We start from the raw sequence: 19,026 nt of genomic DNA, 5'->3' as shown, positions 1-19,026 counted from the left end.
GAGGGGAGAAATACAGGTCAGGATAAATAACCCATTGATACATCACTAACTTCATTGAAAGACTGAGAACTCATAAACGTTAATATTACCAGTTCCAATACTATTTTAAAACCTTTTCCCATTTTTTCTGCTTTTTTTTTTTCACGGGACAAAGAGTATTTTCACACAACAAAAAAAACTCCCCGTCAACACAGACATTTAAACAAAAGCAGCCCCATATTAAACATAATTTAATTCACTTCATGATGAAGCCTGGCCCCTGAAGACATATCGTATTGTGCCCCGGTGGGTCCAGATGTTTTACTGGCCAGACCTGCCTGCCTGTCTCCCTCCAAGCAGGTGCTGGGGTAATGGACACAGCTTCAAAGTACCCGGGTGCTGTGATCGGTCAGTGCCTCTAGTCTCCAATCTCTCCATCATCATCACCCGCCCCCAGACCAGCTCACCTGCTCCAAAGCGGGATGTGTAATTCTCGATGCCAGCCAGGTCGAGGTAGTGGTTCCTGCGCTCCAGGTTCTCATCCACACAGTGGCGCTGGCAGCCCTGATTCTGACCCTGCTGGGTCAGAACCTGGTGCTGGATAGTGTGGTGGTCACTGTGATGGCGCCTGGAGGGGAGAGAGATGCGACTTTACAACAGCTTGAAGCAGTATTTTAGCTCTTTTAGATGCATTGCAAAACATACATTCTGTCGGTGTCAAAATAAATGTTGTTATTGGTGTCAAAAATGCACAGATACACATTATTGTCTTGTAAAACCTTGATGCAGGCTGTAAAACATCTGTTACCTGAGGAGGGCTCGAGACTTCTTCTCTGCACTTTTAAGGTCTTCAATGCACTTGTCAGTCTTGGTTCTGGGGTGGGGCATGTCTGTGAGAGAGCAGGACATTATCAAAAAGAGCAGCCACACACACACACACATACACACACATACACACACGCACGCATGTCTATTTCTCTCAGAAGAAAGAAATCTTTGTTCACAGCCTTTTACTTTGAAGATCTATAAAAGAGAAAAAACAACAATGCTTCATTTATTTACTCCAGGCCTCATATAAGACAAAGAAAAAATAGATACAGTACCAATCAAAAGTTTGAAAACATCTACTCATTCAAGGATTTTTCTTTAATTGTACTATTTTCTACATTGCAGAATAATAGTGAAGACATTAAAACTATGAAATAACACATATGAAATCATGTAGTAACCAAAAAAGTGTTAAAACGATCACAATATATTTGAGATTCTTCAAAGTAGCAACCCTTTGCCTTGATGGCAGCTTTGCACATTCCTGGCATTCTCTCAACCAGCTTCACCTGGAATGCTTTTCCAACAGTCTTGAAGGAGTTCCCGCATATGCTGAGCACTTGTTGGCTGCTTTTCCTTCACTCTGCAGTGCAACTCATCCCAAACCATCTCAATTGGGTTGAGGTCAGGTGATTGGGGTGGCCAGGTCATCTGATGCATCACTCCATCACTCTCCTCCTTGGTCAAATAGCCGTTACACAGCCTGGAAGTGTGCTGGGGCATTGTTCTGTTGAAAAACAAATGATTATCCCATCTGGTTTGCGCTTAGTGGGACTGGCGTAATGCTGCAGAATGCTGTGGTAGCCATGCTGTTTAAGTCTGCCTTGAATTCAAAATAAATCACAGACTGTCACCAGCATAGCACCTCCACACCTCCTCCTCCATGCTTCACGGTGGGAACCACACACGCAGAGAACATCCGTTTACCTACTCTGCGTCTCACGGTGGTTGGAACCAAAAATCTCAAATTTGGATAGGTTTCCACCAGTCTAATGTCCATTGCTCGTGTTTCTTGGCCCAAGCAAGTCTCTTCTTCTTATTGGTGTCCTTTAGTAGTGGTTGCTTTGCAGCAATTCAACCATGAAGGCCTGATTCACACAGTCTCTACTGAACAGTTGATGTTTCAATGTGTCTGTTACTTGAACTCTGTGAAGCAATTTCTGAGGCTGGTAACTCTAATGAACGTATCCTCTGCAGCAGAGGTAACTCTTCCTTTCTCGTTCCGGTCCTCATGAGAGCTAGTTTCATCATAGCTCTTGATGTTTTTTGGGACTGCACTTAAAGCAACTTTCAAAGTTCTTCAAATTTTCCCGGATTGTCTGACCTTCATGTCTTAAAGTAATGATGGACTGTCATTTCTCTTTGCTTATTTGAGCTGTTCTTTTACCAAATAGGGCTATCTTCTGCATACAACACCTAACTTGTCACAACACAACTGATCGCATTAAGAAGGAAAGAAATTCCACAAATTAACTTTTAACAAGGCACTACTTTTAACTGAAAAGCATTCCAGGTGACTCATGATGCTGGTTGAGAGAATGTGCAAAGCTGTCATCAAGGCAAAGGGTGGCTACTTTGAAGAATCTAAAATATGAAATATATTTTGATTTGTTTAACACTTTTTTGGTTACTACATGATTCCATATGTGTTATTTCATAGTCTTGATGTCTTCACTATTAAATAGTAAAAATAAAGAAAAACCCTGGAATGAGTAGTTGTGTCCAAACTTTTGACTGGTACTGTATATATAACCTAGAGTTTATTAATGAAGTGTGATATGTTGTGGTTTGAAATTAGCATGAAGACAGATGAAATTAGCGTGAAGACTGACAGCTAATGTTTCGTTTTCAAAGCCTGCTTCTTTTGAATCCCTTGACGTTATAAATAGACACAACAACAGGAAGTAAACAAACAGGGCGTCATATTTTGTAGCAATTTAAAAGAAAATCTCAATACTTGCTTACCAAGTCGTCAGTTAGAAAAGTTAGATGGAATGTAGCTATATTTTACCGACAGCTCTGAGAAGTGGGGGGTGAGGGAGAAGAAGAAACACTGGAGAAAAATAAAATGGTTGTGGTTATCAAAAGGAGTTGGTGCATCTCTTAAGGTTTCTTTCAGAGTATTTGAAGGCACTGGGGGGTTCTCAGCTCTGTCACTACTCCCATCATTAAAAATGAACCCCATTGTGCCAGAGAGATGGAGCAATGGATGAAATGGAGACACAGGCAGAGAGAGAGAGAGAGAGAGAGAGAGAGAGAGAGAGAGAGAGAGGAGTCTGACATGCCTGAAGCAGGTGCCTTTCCGCATGACAACAAACAAGACTCTGGATGTGCTGACAGCAGAACAGTCAAGTAGGGGAGCCCAAAGAACACCGCTCTCTCCCCTCCCCTACCTCTTCTTCCCCCTCTGTCTCCCCATCCTCCCTCCCTCCCCCTTCCCAGCCCTGTGATCCTCCCCCAGCCTGGTGGTTACCTGCGGGGCCCTGAGTGCAGCTCCGCCAGCGCTGGCTGGAGTCGGGGGCCACGGAGAGCTTGACCCGCAGTGTCTTGCTGCTGCTGGGGGAATGGTTGACCGATGTGTCCACCACCTCATAGATGGTGTGGAGCAGGCTGGTGATGTCCTGAGGGGGGAGGGAGAGCGCGAGATGGTCTGAGTTAGTGCACAGCCGACAACTCAGTTACTGTAGGCTGTCTAGCATGTTACAGGCAAACAGGAGAGATGAAGAGAAGTACATGCTGAGTTGTCAGTTGTTTTATTTCAGTGTTCTCCCTATAAAGTGATCAGGCAGAGAGTACAAATATAGGATAAATGCATGACAAGATATGTCTGGGAGGTGGGAGGAGAAGTGCTAAAATATTAAATGATGCACAACCCACTCTATAGCAGCTCTGCTCTTAATAGAGCCTCCATTACCCTTTCTCTCTGTAGGCTTTCTGTTTAACTTTGGAAATGGTTCAATTAAGAGCTTTTAAAAGTATTCTCCCTGCCAATATCTCTCTCTTTCTCGCTCTTTGAATGAGTCGAGTAGCTGAGGGCCATAGCACAGACCTTTGCCTCAGGGCTAAGAGTCAGACATAGACAGAATAAGAAAGAGAGAACATAAGAGGGAAAATCCTGTAGGGTGGGATTCCTGTAGAAAGGCTGAATAACAGGCACACACAAAGTCAGTGAGCATAGAGCAGACATCTGAAATATGCACTCGCTTAAGTCTTTAAAAGCCTGTTCAGGAAGAGAGCAACATGAACATCCACAGATGGATCAATAGCATAGTATGTTTAATTATACATATTTCAAGTCTTGTTAGCATTTCCCCTCTGAAGGTAATTACTGCATTTCTACTCATGTTCCCTGGACTGTCACTGCCGAGAAAAGGGGCTTACAAAACCACTCAGAAATAGGGACCTTTTTGGGCCTGTTAGCCTAGCCTCTGCTCTCGCTCCTCTAAAACGTCCAAATGCCTGCATTCCTATTGCCTTGCCTCTCTCTCAATACAACATAAAGGCCTATTATGAGCTCTTTGGGGACTGGCTCCAGATACCGTTTCAAACGCTAAGACGTAAAAAAGCTTCCTATGTCACTTTTAGTTTTCCATGTTTTCATACGTCTAAAGAAATAAAGAAAGGGAGCTGGAGAAGAAAGCTATTTCCTTCTTCTTTTTGTGTGAGCTGCCGCCTGCCGTCTCATGTGCCGCGGGGCCATGGGCGATGCCAAAGAAACTGGAGATCCAACCATCCCACCACACAGAGGACGGCTTCAGTCTCTTCACACCGTTTCAACTCAGCTCTCCAAAAATACAGGCCTCTCTGACTGCACTGCTCAGATCTTTACAAGGCAGAAGCCAGCCACTAGGTATCTAAGGCTGGGAAGGAAAAGGTCTCTTTGGTTCCTAGTGGCTGTATTATTGAAATGGATGAATGTAACTTCACCTGGTTGTGTCTCCCTTAGTCTATGTATGTGTATGTGTGTGTTAGTTTGAAAGAGGAAACGATCATGGGCGGGGGAAAAGGAAAGTGCCCTGTTATGTGTTAGAGTATGTTTGAATATAAAATGTGTTTGAACCCTTACCTCTCTGGTGACCTTGCCATTGTTGTCAAAATCATACAGCGTGAATGTCCACTCCTGTCTGTTGTCTTCCTCTACAGAGACGGCACACTCAAGCTCCTGAAACGAATCGCATTGCAATGTAAGTATCAATACATTCACGACTGTGTGCAAGTGTGCCTCCTTCCATCCCTGAAAGAGTATTATATTGTCGCTCTAGTTTTTCCCAGAAGCACTAATAAATGGTCCATGTTGGTGGTTCACAGTTCAACTTCACACTCACTTCCAACTGGAGCTGTTTCTGTGTGCCTGCTGGCGCCTGGCTCGCTCTCCCCTGCATCTTCTCCTCCACACAGCAACTGTCCACCGTCTTCTCCGGGGGCAGAGCCACTGTAAGAACACACACGCAACCAAATGATCAAATACAAGTTTACTGGTCGCGTACACAGTTTAGCAGATGTTGTAGCAGGTGCAGCGAAATGCTAATGTTACTAGCTCCTAACGATGCAGTAAAATGTCAAATAAAGTGTAAGGAAAGAAAATACAAAAAAGGACAAGAAATCAACAACGGTGGGACGAATCTGATTAACAACCCAAATAGCACTGTAGCAGTAATCAAATGCAAACTATATGTATGTACACCGGGAGAATGTACACAAGATCAACTAAGAATGATATGTACAGCAGTAGATATGTACAGCAGTAGATATGTACAGCAGTAGACATGTACAGCAGTAGACATGTACAGCAGTAGATATGTACAGCAGTAGACATGTACAGCAGTAGATATGTACAGCAGTAGACATGTACAGCAGTAGACATGTACAGCAGTAGATATGCACAGCAGTAAATATATTACAGTAAGCTACATCAAGAATCCAGTGTATAAATAAGCATAAGGCACAGACACAAAATACTCCGGGGCTTGGATGCACATCATTGCCATGGGAAAGTGCTAGCATAGCCCCAGGAATGGGAGAGGAGGTGGAGGAATAGAACATGGAACTGAACAGACATAACATGCCCTACATGCCAAGAACAGGACATGATGCTACTGTATAATGTGGCTTAAGATATTACATTCTAAAGTGGGAACATGATCTGATCTGAACATCAAAGAACCCTGTGGGAGCCCTGCCTCGGTCTCTGTGCCCACTGTAGCTGAGCTCATAATGCTGGATGTTTCACTGAGTATTATAGCTTCCAGACATATAGCCCAGACAGACAGCGTCCATAGGGAGGCCTCACCTCGTCTGTCACACACACATCCTATTCCACCGCTATGCACATTCTCATCAACAGTAGGCCCCAACTACAGTATCAAACCTGTATAGTGTATGTCAGCCCACCAACATCTCCTACTGTAACATGTCACAGTCCTTTCATATCCTCTCATCACATCCGAGTCCAACTAAAACCTCAGATGTTTCAGACCTGGGTACTACAAATGAAAAAGAGACTGATAGGCCAAGGGCAGAGGCCATGAATACACAGAGTCACTCCATGGGTCCAAGTAGTGCACTATTTACGGAATAGGGTGGATTTCATTGTGACGCAGTTGGTGGCCATTTGGTTTTGCTTGTGCTCCTGCCCGACCAATCAGGATCAGGAGATGGCTGGGTTACTGAGCATGCACACACACACACACACACACACACACACACACACACACAGCCCCCCCCCAACCCCTTTTGCACTTTGAAGTTCCATTCTCAAACCTTTTGGCCAATGATCAGACCAGACGGCTGTAAAACAGAATCACTAATTAATTAAGCCAAGTCAAATCTGAAACAGCGTTTGTTGTGGTCGCCAAAGGAACAGACAGACAGACACAACAGCCTCGTTCTCTTTCCTCCGTATCCAAGCAGATCAAAGAGAGAGGAACATGTCTGTCCCGTCTCCTGTCCTCTCGGCTGCAGGCACAATGAAAGGCAGCGTCCTGGGGAGAAAAAACTTTTTGAAGGAGGAAAATTGAACCCTGTCTTTGATCATCACAGATGCTCGAAGGTACCATTGTGCCATGCGAGGGGACAAATCTGTTGGGTAACAAGCCCAATGTGGAGATGGTGATGCTTATCTCCAGGCTAATGAAAAGACCCAGAGGAATAGGCTATGTCCCAGAGGGCACCCTATTCCCTATGTAGACATAATCTGCTATCTCCCTCTCAGACCTCTCAGACGTCACTGAAATACAGTAGGCCTGCTCTTCATGAGTGGAACTAACTGCTGCCAGAGGATTGGCTGGTGATCTGATGGGAGTGGAGGAGGGACTGGGCTGGCACTCTCAAAATGCCATCATGCCTGATCCAACAGCCCTGCCATTACACACACACAAGACCGCTGTCACTCACTCTCAGACCATCCACACAGAAGTGAAAGCTGAGAGTCACGCTAGTGTGACCAGACACAGAGATACAGGTTTATACAGCTGATTGAGTTATCTAAGCCTCAGTTAATGGCCTTGTGAAAACTACATTTGAAAAGGCACAGAGGAAGTAACTGCAAGATCCAAAGAGTCAAAACACACTACCATCTTGGATCCCTTTTGCTTCATCCCGCTTTGCAATTTTGCCAGCAAGTTATTTTTTAATCCTCACAAACTTTCTTTGAAAATGCTTACTGAAGCTCTGAGGAAAGACAAGCTTTCATATGTGCTTTGGCCTAACGATCATCCGTAACCTCTCTCTGGCTCTCTATGTCTGTCCCTTTCCCCTTCAACAAACCACTTTCTTTCCAGGGTTATAAAGAATCAAGAAGCCGGAATGCTCCATAACGGCTTTCATTCAAGTTTAAATGTGATTTAAGCAATGAACCCCCAGGTCTAAAGAAGAATTGTACCAAATGGAAATCAAGAACTACTTTGATAATAAGATGTCTCTCATAAGTTCTTACTGAAATGTACAACAAATAGTACTTTTACAGAGTCTGTAAGAGAACCATGGTGTGTCTACTCTTCTGAGAATGAGGGGAAGAGAAAGGGACCAAGATGGCTCCGAAGCGGACACACGGAGGGATTTTGACATGAACAAGGTCTGGTGTGTGGTCATCTAACATTATCATAACTACATGTTCCATAATAGGTTGTATTTATAGTGCTTTTCACCAGGTCTTTAGGCAATAATTTTATGAGGAGAAGACAGTGATGAGGACCAAAGCATACCTGGCCCACCCCTTAAAATAAACCAGCCTGAACTAGCTCAACTCAATGACAAAACTAGCCAGCCGAGACACCCTGACCCACATATCTGGCCTGGTCCCATCCCAGTCTCCCCTGCTGCCAGTTAAGTAGCACAACAGAGCTCTGGGCTGGTCCCATCCCAGTCTCCCCTGCTGCCAGTTAAGTAGCACAACAGAGCTCTTGGCTGGTCCCATTCCACTCTCCCCTGCTGCCAGTTAAGTAGCACAACAGAGCTCTGGGCTGGTCCCATCCCAGTCTCCCCTGCTGCCAGTTAGGTAGCACAACAGAGCTCTGGGCTGGTCCCATCCCAGTCTCCCCTGCTGCCAGTTAGGTAGCACAACAGAGCTCTGGGCTGGTCCCATCCCAGTCTCCCCTGCTGCCAGTTAGATAGAACAACAGAGCTCTGGGCTGGTCCCATCCCAGTCTCCCCTGCTGCCAGTTAGGTAGCACAACAGAGCTCTGGGATGGTCCCATTCCACTCTCCCCTGCTGCCAGTTAGGTAGGTAAAGGGGGGAGAGAGGAGCTGGGGGAGGGTTTCCATACATCCACCTCATCAGCACATTGCAGGAGCTTTGGGGGGGGGGGGGGGGGGGATCATACCTTCTAAACGGTAATGTTCATCACTGATCCCCTCTGCACACGCCTTGTCCAACACCTCCTGGAGAAAGAGAAACAGAAACACATTTATTTTAGTGTATTTGTCACGGACCAAGCACAACAAATATATATTCCACCAGATTTAGCTACAGAGTTTATTTCCATGTTTGTGTCATACATACAGTAAAGAGGAAGAGTATAGTCACCATATAAACAAACTATTCTAGATGGACACTGGAGATATACACTAGAGCCGCCAATACATACTGACATGGCTAAATCCAAATGACAGTATTCAGCTCTATATACACTGTATTTGTTTGACAACTGTGAGTTGAAGCTGAGCAGAACCAGAAAGTTAGAGAAGACAGTACTGTAATTGAAGAATCTAAACAGAGTGAGCGTATGACTGAATGTCACTGACACACAGTACTGGAGTTGGTCAAAGAACGGCCTCAAATCACTGGTCACAATCACACTCTTCCTGTGGGGAATTGTGGGTTGTCTGTGAGGTTATTTCCGTGACGGGGTCTATCGTCATTGGGGGTAGCGATACGCTGGTGGGATTGTTTTTTCAGTCCACCCGACCCGACCCCCTCTCCTCTCCTGGCAGCCGTGTCTGTGAGTGCATACCAATGGGACTGCGTGATATGTGAGCACAGGGCTTAACCATGGAAAATGCCAACTCAGGTGTCTCTGTGGCATTACAGTCATCTGGCCCAGTAACCATTACACACACACACCCCTGATCTGAGAGTTCTCTTTCACACACACACCCCTGATCTGAGAGTTCTCTTTCACACACACACCCCTGATTTGAGAGTTCTCTTTCACACACACACCCCTGATCTGAGAGTTCTCTTTCACACACACACCCCTGATTTGAGAGTTCTCTTTCACACACACACCCCTGATTTGAGAGTTCTCTTTCACACACACACCCCTGATCTGAGAGTTCTCTTTCACACACACACCCCTGATCTGAGAGTTCTCTTTCACACACACCCCTGATCTGAGAGTTCTCTTTCACACACACACCCCTGATCTGAGAGTTCTCTTTCACACACACACCCCTGATCTGAGAGTTCTCTTTCACACACACACCCCTGATCTGAGAGTTCTCTTTCACACACACACCCCTGATCTGAGAGTTCTCTTTCACACACACACCCCTGATTTGAGAGTTCTCTTTTACACACACATCGGAAAAAGCTCTCTCTCTCTCTCTCGCTCTGGCATAGACATACATAATACTGAAAACACTCTCACACCATAAACCTACAGAGATATAAACCCAGAGACATACTAACTACATTATAAACACAGTACACCCTATCCCTTGTGTGAAGTATCTACTCCAGCAATCAAATCAAAAACCACTAAAACAACACCTGAGCTGCTTGATCTAGTCTATGTGGAGCTACTAGCTCTCTCCCCTCTCCCCTCTCCCCTCTCTGTGTTAAAGAGGTGGATTTATGAGAGTGAGAACGTGTAGGAGAGATTTGGGTTTAATCCAGTAGAGAGGTAGAGTTCAGCTGGTGTGATCCTAGCCCAGTCAGCCTAGTAGAGCAGCTCTGCAGTGTACCCAGTGGGGTGGCACCTCAGGAGGAGTATACACCACATCACTGACTGACTGACTGACTAACTATAGTGCACTAAATATGGAGTAGGGTGCCATTTGGGACACAGCTTGACTGAGGCTGTCTGAATCATTAAAACCTCCTCAGGATGTAGCCAGGTTCCTCTCTCTCCCACGGAGCCGAAACCTTACCAGCCTGCTATTTAAACTAGGCCCAGACTAATATGGTCAGGCCCAAAAGAAGCCAGCCCAGGAGATAAAAATCAGACACTGACTGTGTGGAAGAATTGAGAGTAGAGATGGAGATAGGAGGGAGTGGGCGGTGGGGCGGTGGGGAGAGAGTTATATGAAGTAGTGTTGTGTTGCTGCTTAGGCGCTCAGCCCCTGCTTTGCCTGTGCGAGGCAGCCAGCAGAGCAGTCTGCAGCAGACAGGGTAAGTAACAGGAGAGGCTCTCCATGTGTACGCTGCTTTAAAAGATATCCCTGGCCAACATAAGAACACACTCAGGACCTGAATGTCTCAGCACTGCTGAAATCCTGCTGCCAGCACACATCTGTAAAGCATTTTTGAATGCCTCGTATTTACAAGATCCTCAGCAGGGGGCTCTGAATGTAGTACAGATTAAGCTGTAGTGTGTGTGTGTGTGTGTGTGTGTGTGTGTGTGTGTGTGTGTGTGTGTGTGAGAGACAGAGACAGAGACAGAGAGAGCTGCAGTCAGATGGCTGTCCCTGAGTGGCGACAGGACTGTCTCTGCAGGTCAGGCAGGCAGGCAGAGTTCTTCAGGTCAGAGGAGGAGGGCTCTGGAGCACCAGCTGACAACTTAATTGTCAGTAGTACTGCAGCCAGCATTGGCACCACAGCCACAGAGCTCCAGGTCTACAGTACTCTTCACAATTAAGGTCCAGGCCTGTACAGTAACCCCAGCCCAGGACCCAGCCCAGGCCAGTAGTACTGTAGTCCTTCCATAAACACCCAGAAAAATCACCCCTCAATCAACATTCCTCCAGCCTCTCACACTCACACTCAGTATTGAGTCGAAAACATTTTCTGTTTTTGATGAATGACACAAAATGGAGGGATTAGCCAAGAACATGAGAACAGGGGAAAGAGGAATGTGCTAATTGGTTGTTGTCTGTGATGATGGATGGCAGCAGTATTATTAGTATGCTGGGGTTACTCCGGGATCTGCTCTTGGCATCTCTGCTTAATGTTGAAAATGTTTTTATACATTCGGTAAAAACCTCACCCCCTTTCTCGCCCCCTTCTCCTTTCTCTCTCACTCCCTCTCCCCTGCCCCTCTCGTTCCTCTCTCACTCCCTCTCGTTTCTCTCTCTCACTCCTTTCTCGTTTCTCTATCACTCGCTATGCCCTCTCTCCTGACCCTCTCTCCCCCACCCCCATCTCGTTTCGCTCTCCCTCCCTCTCCTTTCTCTCACTCCTTTCCTCTCCTTCGCTCTCTCACTCCCCCTCCCCCTCTCTCGCCCCCTCTCGTTTCCCTCTCTCACCCCTTCTCGTTTCTCTCTCCCTCACTCCCTCCCCATCACTCCCTCCCCCTCTCCATCACTCACTCACTCACTCCCCCTCTCCTCTCTCACTCACTCTCTCCTCTCTCACTCACTCTCTCCATCTCAATCACTAACTCACTCCCCCCACTCTCTCCTCCATCACTCCCACTCTCCTCTCTCACTCACTACCCCTCTCCCTCACTCACTCCCACTCTCCTCTCACTCACTCACTCAATCCCCCTCTCCTCTCTCTCACTCACTCACTCCCCTATCCTCTCTCTCTCACTCACTCCCACTCTCCTCTCACTCCCCTTCTCTTCTCTCACCCCCCCCTCTTCTCTCTCTCACTCACTCACTCACTCACTCCCCTCTCTCACTCACTCCCCTCTCCCACTCACTCCCCCTCTCACTCATTCCCCCCTCTATCCTCCATCACTCCCCCTCTCCTCTCTCACTCATTCCCCCTCTCACTCATTCCCCCTCTCCTCTCTCACTCCCCCATTTCTCCTTCACTCACTCATTCCCCCTCTCCTCACTCACTCACCCTCTCCTCTCTCACTCCCTCTTCTCTCTCTCTCACTCTCCCCCTCTCTCTCTCTCACTCCCCCTCTCCACTCACTCACTCCACCTCTCCACTCACTCACTCACTCACTCACTCACTCACTCACTCACTCACCCACTCCCCTCTCTCACTCACTGCCCCTCTCCTCTCCCACTCACTCCCCCTCTCACTCACTCCCCCCTCTCTCCTCCATCACTCCCCCTCTCCTCTCCTCTCTCACTCACTCACTCACTCACTCCCCCTCTCCTCTCTCACTCACTCCCTCCCTCTCTCCTCCATCACCCCCTCTCTTCTCCATCACTCCCCCTCTCCTCACTCACTCACTCACCCTCTCCTCACTCACTAGCTCCCCCTCTCCTCTCTCTCTCACTCACTCCTCTCTCTCTCACTCACTCCCCCTCTCTCTCACTCACCCCCCCTCTCTCCTCCATCACTCACTCCCCCTCTCTCACTCCCCCTCTCTCACTCACTCCCCCTCTCTCACTCACTCACTCCCCCTCACTCACTCACTCACACCCCCTCACCTCTCTCACTCACTCGCTCCCCCTCTCCTCTCTCGCTCACTCACTCTCTCCTCTCTCGCTCACTCACTCCCCCTCTCCCACTCCCCCTCTCCTCTCTCACTCCCCCTCTCCTCTCTCACTCACTCCCTCCCTCTCTCCTCCATCACCCCCTCGCTTCTCCATCACTCCCCCTCTCCTCACTCACTCACTCCTCCTCACCTCTCTCTCTCTCACTCCCCCTCTCCTCTCTCTCTCACTCACTCACCCTTTCCTCTCACTCACTCCCCCTCTCCTCTCACTCACTCCCCCTCTCCTCTCACTCACTCCCCCTCTCCTCTCACTCACTCCCCCTCTCGACACACACTCAAAGTTTGAACTCCAGAACTGCCTAAAATTCCAGAACTGCCCAAAATTCCCCATCTTAAGATTCCTCTGGTCTTAGCAGTGAAGTGACAATGTCTCTCGTTCTTTCTTTCAGGGCCTTGTCCCAAAGGAACACTAAGGCCTCTCTCTTTGTTCAGCAGCTCCAGGGCCTGTTGTGGCCCAGTCAGCAGGCTTTAATGGAGCTACAATAACACTTTCAGTGAGGCTCAGGTCCTCACCTCCTCACCAGGCAGGCAGAGGGCTGGACCAGCTTTATTCAGCGCTATGAGAATTAAGTTTAATCCCCCGAACCTCACTTCTGACTCTGGTGGTGACACACTGAGCACTCCATTGTCTTCAGCCCCTCCCTGCCACCTCAGCATCTCTATTTAGATCAATGGAGGACCTGGCCCAGGCCCGCACCCCTCAGGCCCGCACCCCTCAGGCCCTCACCCCTCAGGCCCTCACCCCTCAGGGCCTCACCCCTCAGGCCCTCACCCCTCAGGCCCTCACCCCTCAGGCCCTCAGCCCTCAGGCCCTCACCCCTCTCTACTGTGGGACTGACTGCTCTTTTCTTCCTGGGGAGCTCACAGGGACCCCACAGCTCCCAGGTTTGAGGATTAGTGAATACTGACTAGTGACCTCTGTCCTCTTTTAAGGGGTTCTAAAAAAAGTTTAGGACTTGTTTTAGTTCATTGATGGATTCTTGGCTGGCTCAATAAATTGAAGATTTCACACAGGATGCTTACTGATTTTTTTTAAATTCCCACTTCAAAGTGGTTTCATCCTCTGCTTCAGGGTCAATGTGGGATCAAATACACAAGTGACGATATTAAAGAATAATTTATACTATTGTTAAAATGTTTTTCAGTGATTGCATCTTTTGTTCAGCCAACCTTTATTCTTTATCTTCAATGACCGTGTTTTCCACTGGCTATAAGCATGGTAATCAGCTGACCTTAAAAAGAGCCCTCCATCTTGACCTGTCGTGTCAGGCCAATGAGCCAATCACAGGCCTGTCTGGTGTCCTATGTGGGGTCAAGGGTCACAATAGGAGTGCAGCTTAAGGCAAACAGAGTCAGGGACAAGGCCAAGAGCTGCACCACTTTGATCATCTCAAGTAGACCTCAATGAACACTGCCTCTTCCTGTATCGTTCATACCTTCAGTAACCGTCTTCCATACTATATATGCTAATCAAATGTGCATCCCTGGTCTAACTCTATACAAAACAAAAAAGTGAAGGCCCAGCTGCTCAGTTAAGCACTGGTCGGGGAGAATGAATTGCTCAGATGATGAACATTGCATGATACTGTACGTGTAAAAGGTCTTTTGGCTTTTTTCTGTGTGTTCACGACTGGTGTTATGGAGTGTTTATGAAGGTTTTACGAAGACTACAGTGAAGTGTCACTTTCCCAGCTCTGCAGGACGTATTTGGGTGCTACTCCAGAGCTTCATGAAACGCTGTAAGCACATGAACAAGCCTCTTTCCTCCAACGCTTGGGACCACCACAAACTATCTTCCAGACATGATGTTTAATGTTCTGTGGAATCCAAAGTTTAAAGCATTTTGCTTTCAACAGGAGCCAGACCCTTCAGAGCGTTTTCTCTTCTGGGCTTGGAGGATGGAGGATTGTATGGCCCCAGTGTGTTTTAAAGTTGTTAAAGCCCCTTCACAGAAAGTGATTTATTCCTAGAGCAGCATAAGACAGGAACACAGTGTGACTATGCTGCATTACAGCATCCCAGCAAGCTACATCAGTACTGGACAGGCTGCCCGCTCCGTCTACTAGGGCTGTTTGATTTGACCTTTGAATCAGATTTGCGTATTTACAAATAATAATATTTTTAAGAACTAACATTGGTTATATTGAGAGTTTAAGTGAGCCAAGAGAGCCAAGGAACCACTGACTGCAGGGGTGAAGAGCAAATCATAGATTGACTGAAGTTTGGCAAGTTAGTGCATGAGGTTGCAATGGGGGCCCGCAAGCCTTACCCTGGCACTGTGTTCACAGACAGACTGGGCCGTGTGTGTGTACGTGCACGTGTGCATAAGTGCGTGTGTAATTACATGTGTGTGACTGTGTGGTTGTGAGCGCATTCAGTGTATGAGTGCGTGTGTAACTACCATGTGTGTGTTTACGTGTGTAAGTGTGGGGTTGTGGAAAGTCCTACAAGGTCCTGGTCTCAACGCTGTCTACCTCCACCCAACACAGGCGGCTGACAATTTACTCGGGCGGCCGACGACAGCTCCCCCTGATCGTGCGCCAGCCAGCCGGGGCGCAGGGTTCGGTGGAGGCCTCAGGAGCAGCGTTGGGTTGGAGCACTCCTACAAAACCTAGGAAAAATCTCATTATGAGAGTGAAGCGTTGGGTTGGGAGCCTCCCGCTGCTCTCTGCTCTGCTCTCCCAGGCAGTGCTGGAACTGGAGAACACCAGTCTGACATTTAGACTGGAGCAAGACAGGCCCACGATGCCGAGCAGGGAGGGAAACAACACATGGAAGGCCATTTAGGGAACGTGAGGAAGACAAGAGGGAATGGTTGGTGGTCATGTTTGTCTGTCTGTTAGGCCTGCTGGGTCCTTTTGACAGAGAGATAGAGGATCACAGCCCATAGGCCTTACCCAAAGCCAGAGGAAATGTAACCTTTATTTAACAAGGCAAGTCAGTTAAGAACAAATTCTTATTTACAATGATGGCCTACACCGGCCAAACACGGACGACGCTGGGCAAATTGTGCACCGCCCTATGGGACTCCCAATCACAGCCGGTTGTGATACAGCCTGTATTCGAACCAGGATGTCTGTAGTGACACCTCTAACACTGGGATGCTGTGCCTCAGACCGCTGCGCCACTAGGGAGCCCAGGTTTCAAAAAAGGAAAGGGGTTTTAAATGTAGAAATTGTCCAGGTGATACAACAACTGAGTCAAGACAGGGTCATGAATAACCTAGAAAATCACACCACACCATTGCTAACATCTGAAATGTATATATACATTCAATTCATAATGAAAGAAATCAACTAAAACTGCTAGTTTTTAACGCCAAGACATTTTCAAATGGCTTGATGACAATACTATAGGTTGCAGCACACAAATGGCTGACGTTGAAATCTTAGAACTAAAACAACAAAAAGTATATTGGTTTTAGGAAATGAGCTTAAGGTGTAGTGTTAATGGAACAGGACATCTTGAGAGCAAATGCCCATCCCCTCTCCGCCCTCAACAGAGTAATCTGAGACTCTCCGGAGGCTGGTTCAAAGGTTTGGGTCTGGTGCAGCGACTATATCCTTGAGTGAGGAGGATCCGGATCAGAGAGTTAGAAGTGCAGTGACCCTTTTAATTGTGTGGTACTGTTTGGAAAAACAGAACGCATCAGCAGACACCAGAGAGCAGCTTAGAGCTAGGTTGAAAACTGAGTCAAATGGGGTGGAACTACATGGATTTGTCCAATAAGAAATGCAAATGTGTTTTCTGTTGCCATGATGAACATGACCCAAGACTCAGCTTTAGTTCTTCATGTGAACCGCTCCTCCTCCTCACTCGTCTCTACCTGACATTTAACAGCCACAGTCAGACAAGGCGGCACGTACTGACAAAACACGACGCCTTGAGATCGTTCCAAGATAGAAAGTGTTGTTGTGAGGTAGTGAACGGAGCACTGCCTCTAAGCATGGCTTCAAAAAGGATCGGTTTGCACACCTGAAATTAAGATCTCAGAAAATCATATACTGTAGTGAACTTGGCAGGAAACAGAAAGACACATCTACCAGGGTGGAGAAAGCAGACAGCCAATTATTGTGCAACACATCTGTTAAATCAACAGCCATCTCTGTGTGCATGTGCGCTGAGTAAACATAATGTAGGTGTCTGCATGTAGCATGTAGAACTATGAGCCAGAACCAGAGAGACCTGTTCTGTTGTTCAACTGTGAAGAGCCTATCCTCTCGGGCCAAAACATCTGATGCTACTTTCTTGGGTTCCCTCCAAAATCATAGATACTTGGACGGACTCCAACATCATAGATCTTTATTATGCATAACTGCATAAAATCAGAGGAGAGGCCGTTTGACATGCCAAGAAAAGAGACATATCTGTTTTCTTTTACAATGCTATTTGATGCACATTTGCTAATCAACTGATTGTTTTCGCTGAGATCAAAGCATGTCAAGGCAATCCAAGGTTTGATCTTGAGGTTCTTTTCAACTTGTGAGCCAAGTCCAGTCTGATCAGATAAAACCCTCTTCAAGGAAACAGAGAATGTTTCCTTGAACTCTAACTGGACCATAACAACTCACTGACTGAACTCCAGGTCGCCCGTTTGAAACACTATGCCAGATGGTCGGAGGATGACGGTGGCTAATTGGACACTTCTGAAGCAGCAGAGTGGACCAGACACCTTCATTGCAGTCGGAGAGGTTACGGTGCAGACTCTGCGGACCCATGCCTGACACTGCTTACTCACAGCACACCCACTTGTCTTCCCTTCCTGCCTGTGACCCAGGAAGGAAATTATTGCCACAGGCTGGGGATTCGTCAGCAGTCAGTCAGCCAGTCAGGTTGGAGGAAGCTGCCATATGGTGTGTATGGTATGCAGTGAGCAGCACCAGGGCTCGGTGATGGCTACGCTGGGCTGGTTAGGAGAGATGGAGAGGCCTGGAAGGATGCATGCCAGTGGGCTTACCATCTTATCTCTAGTTAACTGGACAGGTCACACAGACAGCTCGCTCCTCTCTCAACACTGGGAAGGGGGAAAAAGTCCTGTGATTGGAGGTGTTGTGGTGTCCAACCTCATGGATTAATGCTGGTATGTTTAGTGACATTTGGTGTGTCTGTGCAGACCAACTGCATAACATAACATTGCTGAATGTGATGCCTTTGGATCCCAGATTTAACTCATGGGCCTGGAGAGAGAAAATTGTGTGGGCGTGTGTGCATGACCGTGCCTGCTTGCATGTGCCCGTCTGCGTGAATCCAGCTCTGTTGACAGCCCCCCAGAAGACTCCTCCCCTAATGACTGGCTCTGGCTTTTATAGTCTGACTGGTGGACATGCCGTGTACAATCATTTTAACCAAGTCAGATTAACATTGCAAACATTGCTGGTCACATGACCTCATCCACATCAAAGGCTTCCCCCTAAAAGGCTCAGTAGAATATTAGTGGAGATTTACAGCCCTCATTTCTGTGCTTCAGAAACACGCTGATTTGAGCTAATCTCCCTCCCTCCTTCCCTCTTCGTGGTTCATGTGGGAAGTTAGCCAATGCCTTAATGACCCATTTACAAAACTTTTACACCTGCAAAGATAATCAGCAACACACACCACTGTAACCTGCCTGTTTCTCAAGGCATAAAGCAAGGTATTTATTAAGGCTTTGAAAAATATGTAACCACAGCAATTAGCTTTTATCAGGCTGTTTATCAAACGAGTGTCTCACAGAGAGGAGAAAATGGCTGCATGATCAAGGGTCTTTAAAGCTCATGTTATTCTGCAGTTGGTTCCCCCCAGCCCAGCAGCAGAGAAGGTGTTCATGGAGATACAGTAGATAGACCATATGAACTCCTGGTGGACTGCTCTCAATTCAATTCAATTCAATTCAATTCAAGGGGCTTTATTGGAATGGGAAACATGTTAACATTGCCAAAGCAAGTGAGGTAGGTAATATACAAAAGTTAAATAAATAATAAAAATGAAGAGTAAACTCTACACTCACAGAAGATCCAAAATAACAAAGACATTACAAATGACAAGTATATATACAGTGTTGTAACGATGTACAAATGGTTAAAGTACAAAAGGGAAAATAAATAAGCATAAATATGGGTTATATTTATAATGGTGTTTGTTCTTCACTGGTTGACCTTTTCTTGTGGCAACAGGTCACAAATCT

At 46.9% G+C, this 19,026-nt stretch overlaps 1 protein-coding gene across 1 annotated transcript in view; it reads right to left on the bottom strand.

Annotated features, from left to right (window-relative positions):
* The window catches only part of LOC139385164 (protein naked cuticle homolog 1-like), a 35,822-nt gene that overhangs the window by 3,999 nt on the left and 12,797 nt on the right, over positions 1–19,026 (bottom strand). The window contains exons 4-9 of the mRNA XM_071130250.1: positions 8,628–8,685; positions 5,133–5,239; positions 4,874–4,969; positions 3,281–3,428; positions 788–869; positions 447–607 (exon numbers count right to left, since the gene is read on the bottom strand). Of these exons, the coding sequence (XP_070986351.1) occupies positions 447–607; positions 788–869; positions 3,281–3,428; positions 4,874–4,969; positions 5,133–5,239; positions 8,628–8,685 (652 nt within the window). The remainder of the gene's footprint in view (positions 1–446; positions 608–787; positions 870–3,280; positions 3,429–4,873; positions 4,970–5,132; positions 5,240–8,627; positions 8,686–19,026) is intronic.

Source organism: Oncorhynchus clarkii, chromosome 26 (assembly GCF_045791955.1).
Source record: "Oncorhynchus clarkii lewisi isolate Uvic-CL-2024 chromosome 26, UVic_Ocla_1.0, whole genome shotgun sequence".
NCBI classification, from domain to species: Eukaryota; Metazoa; Chordata; class Actinopteri; order Salmoniformes; family Salmonidae; genus Oncorhynchus; species Oncorhynchus clarkii.
This window is presented reverse-complemented; position numbering and strand designations above follow the sequence as displayed.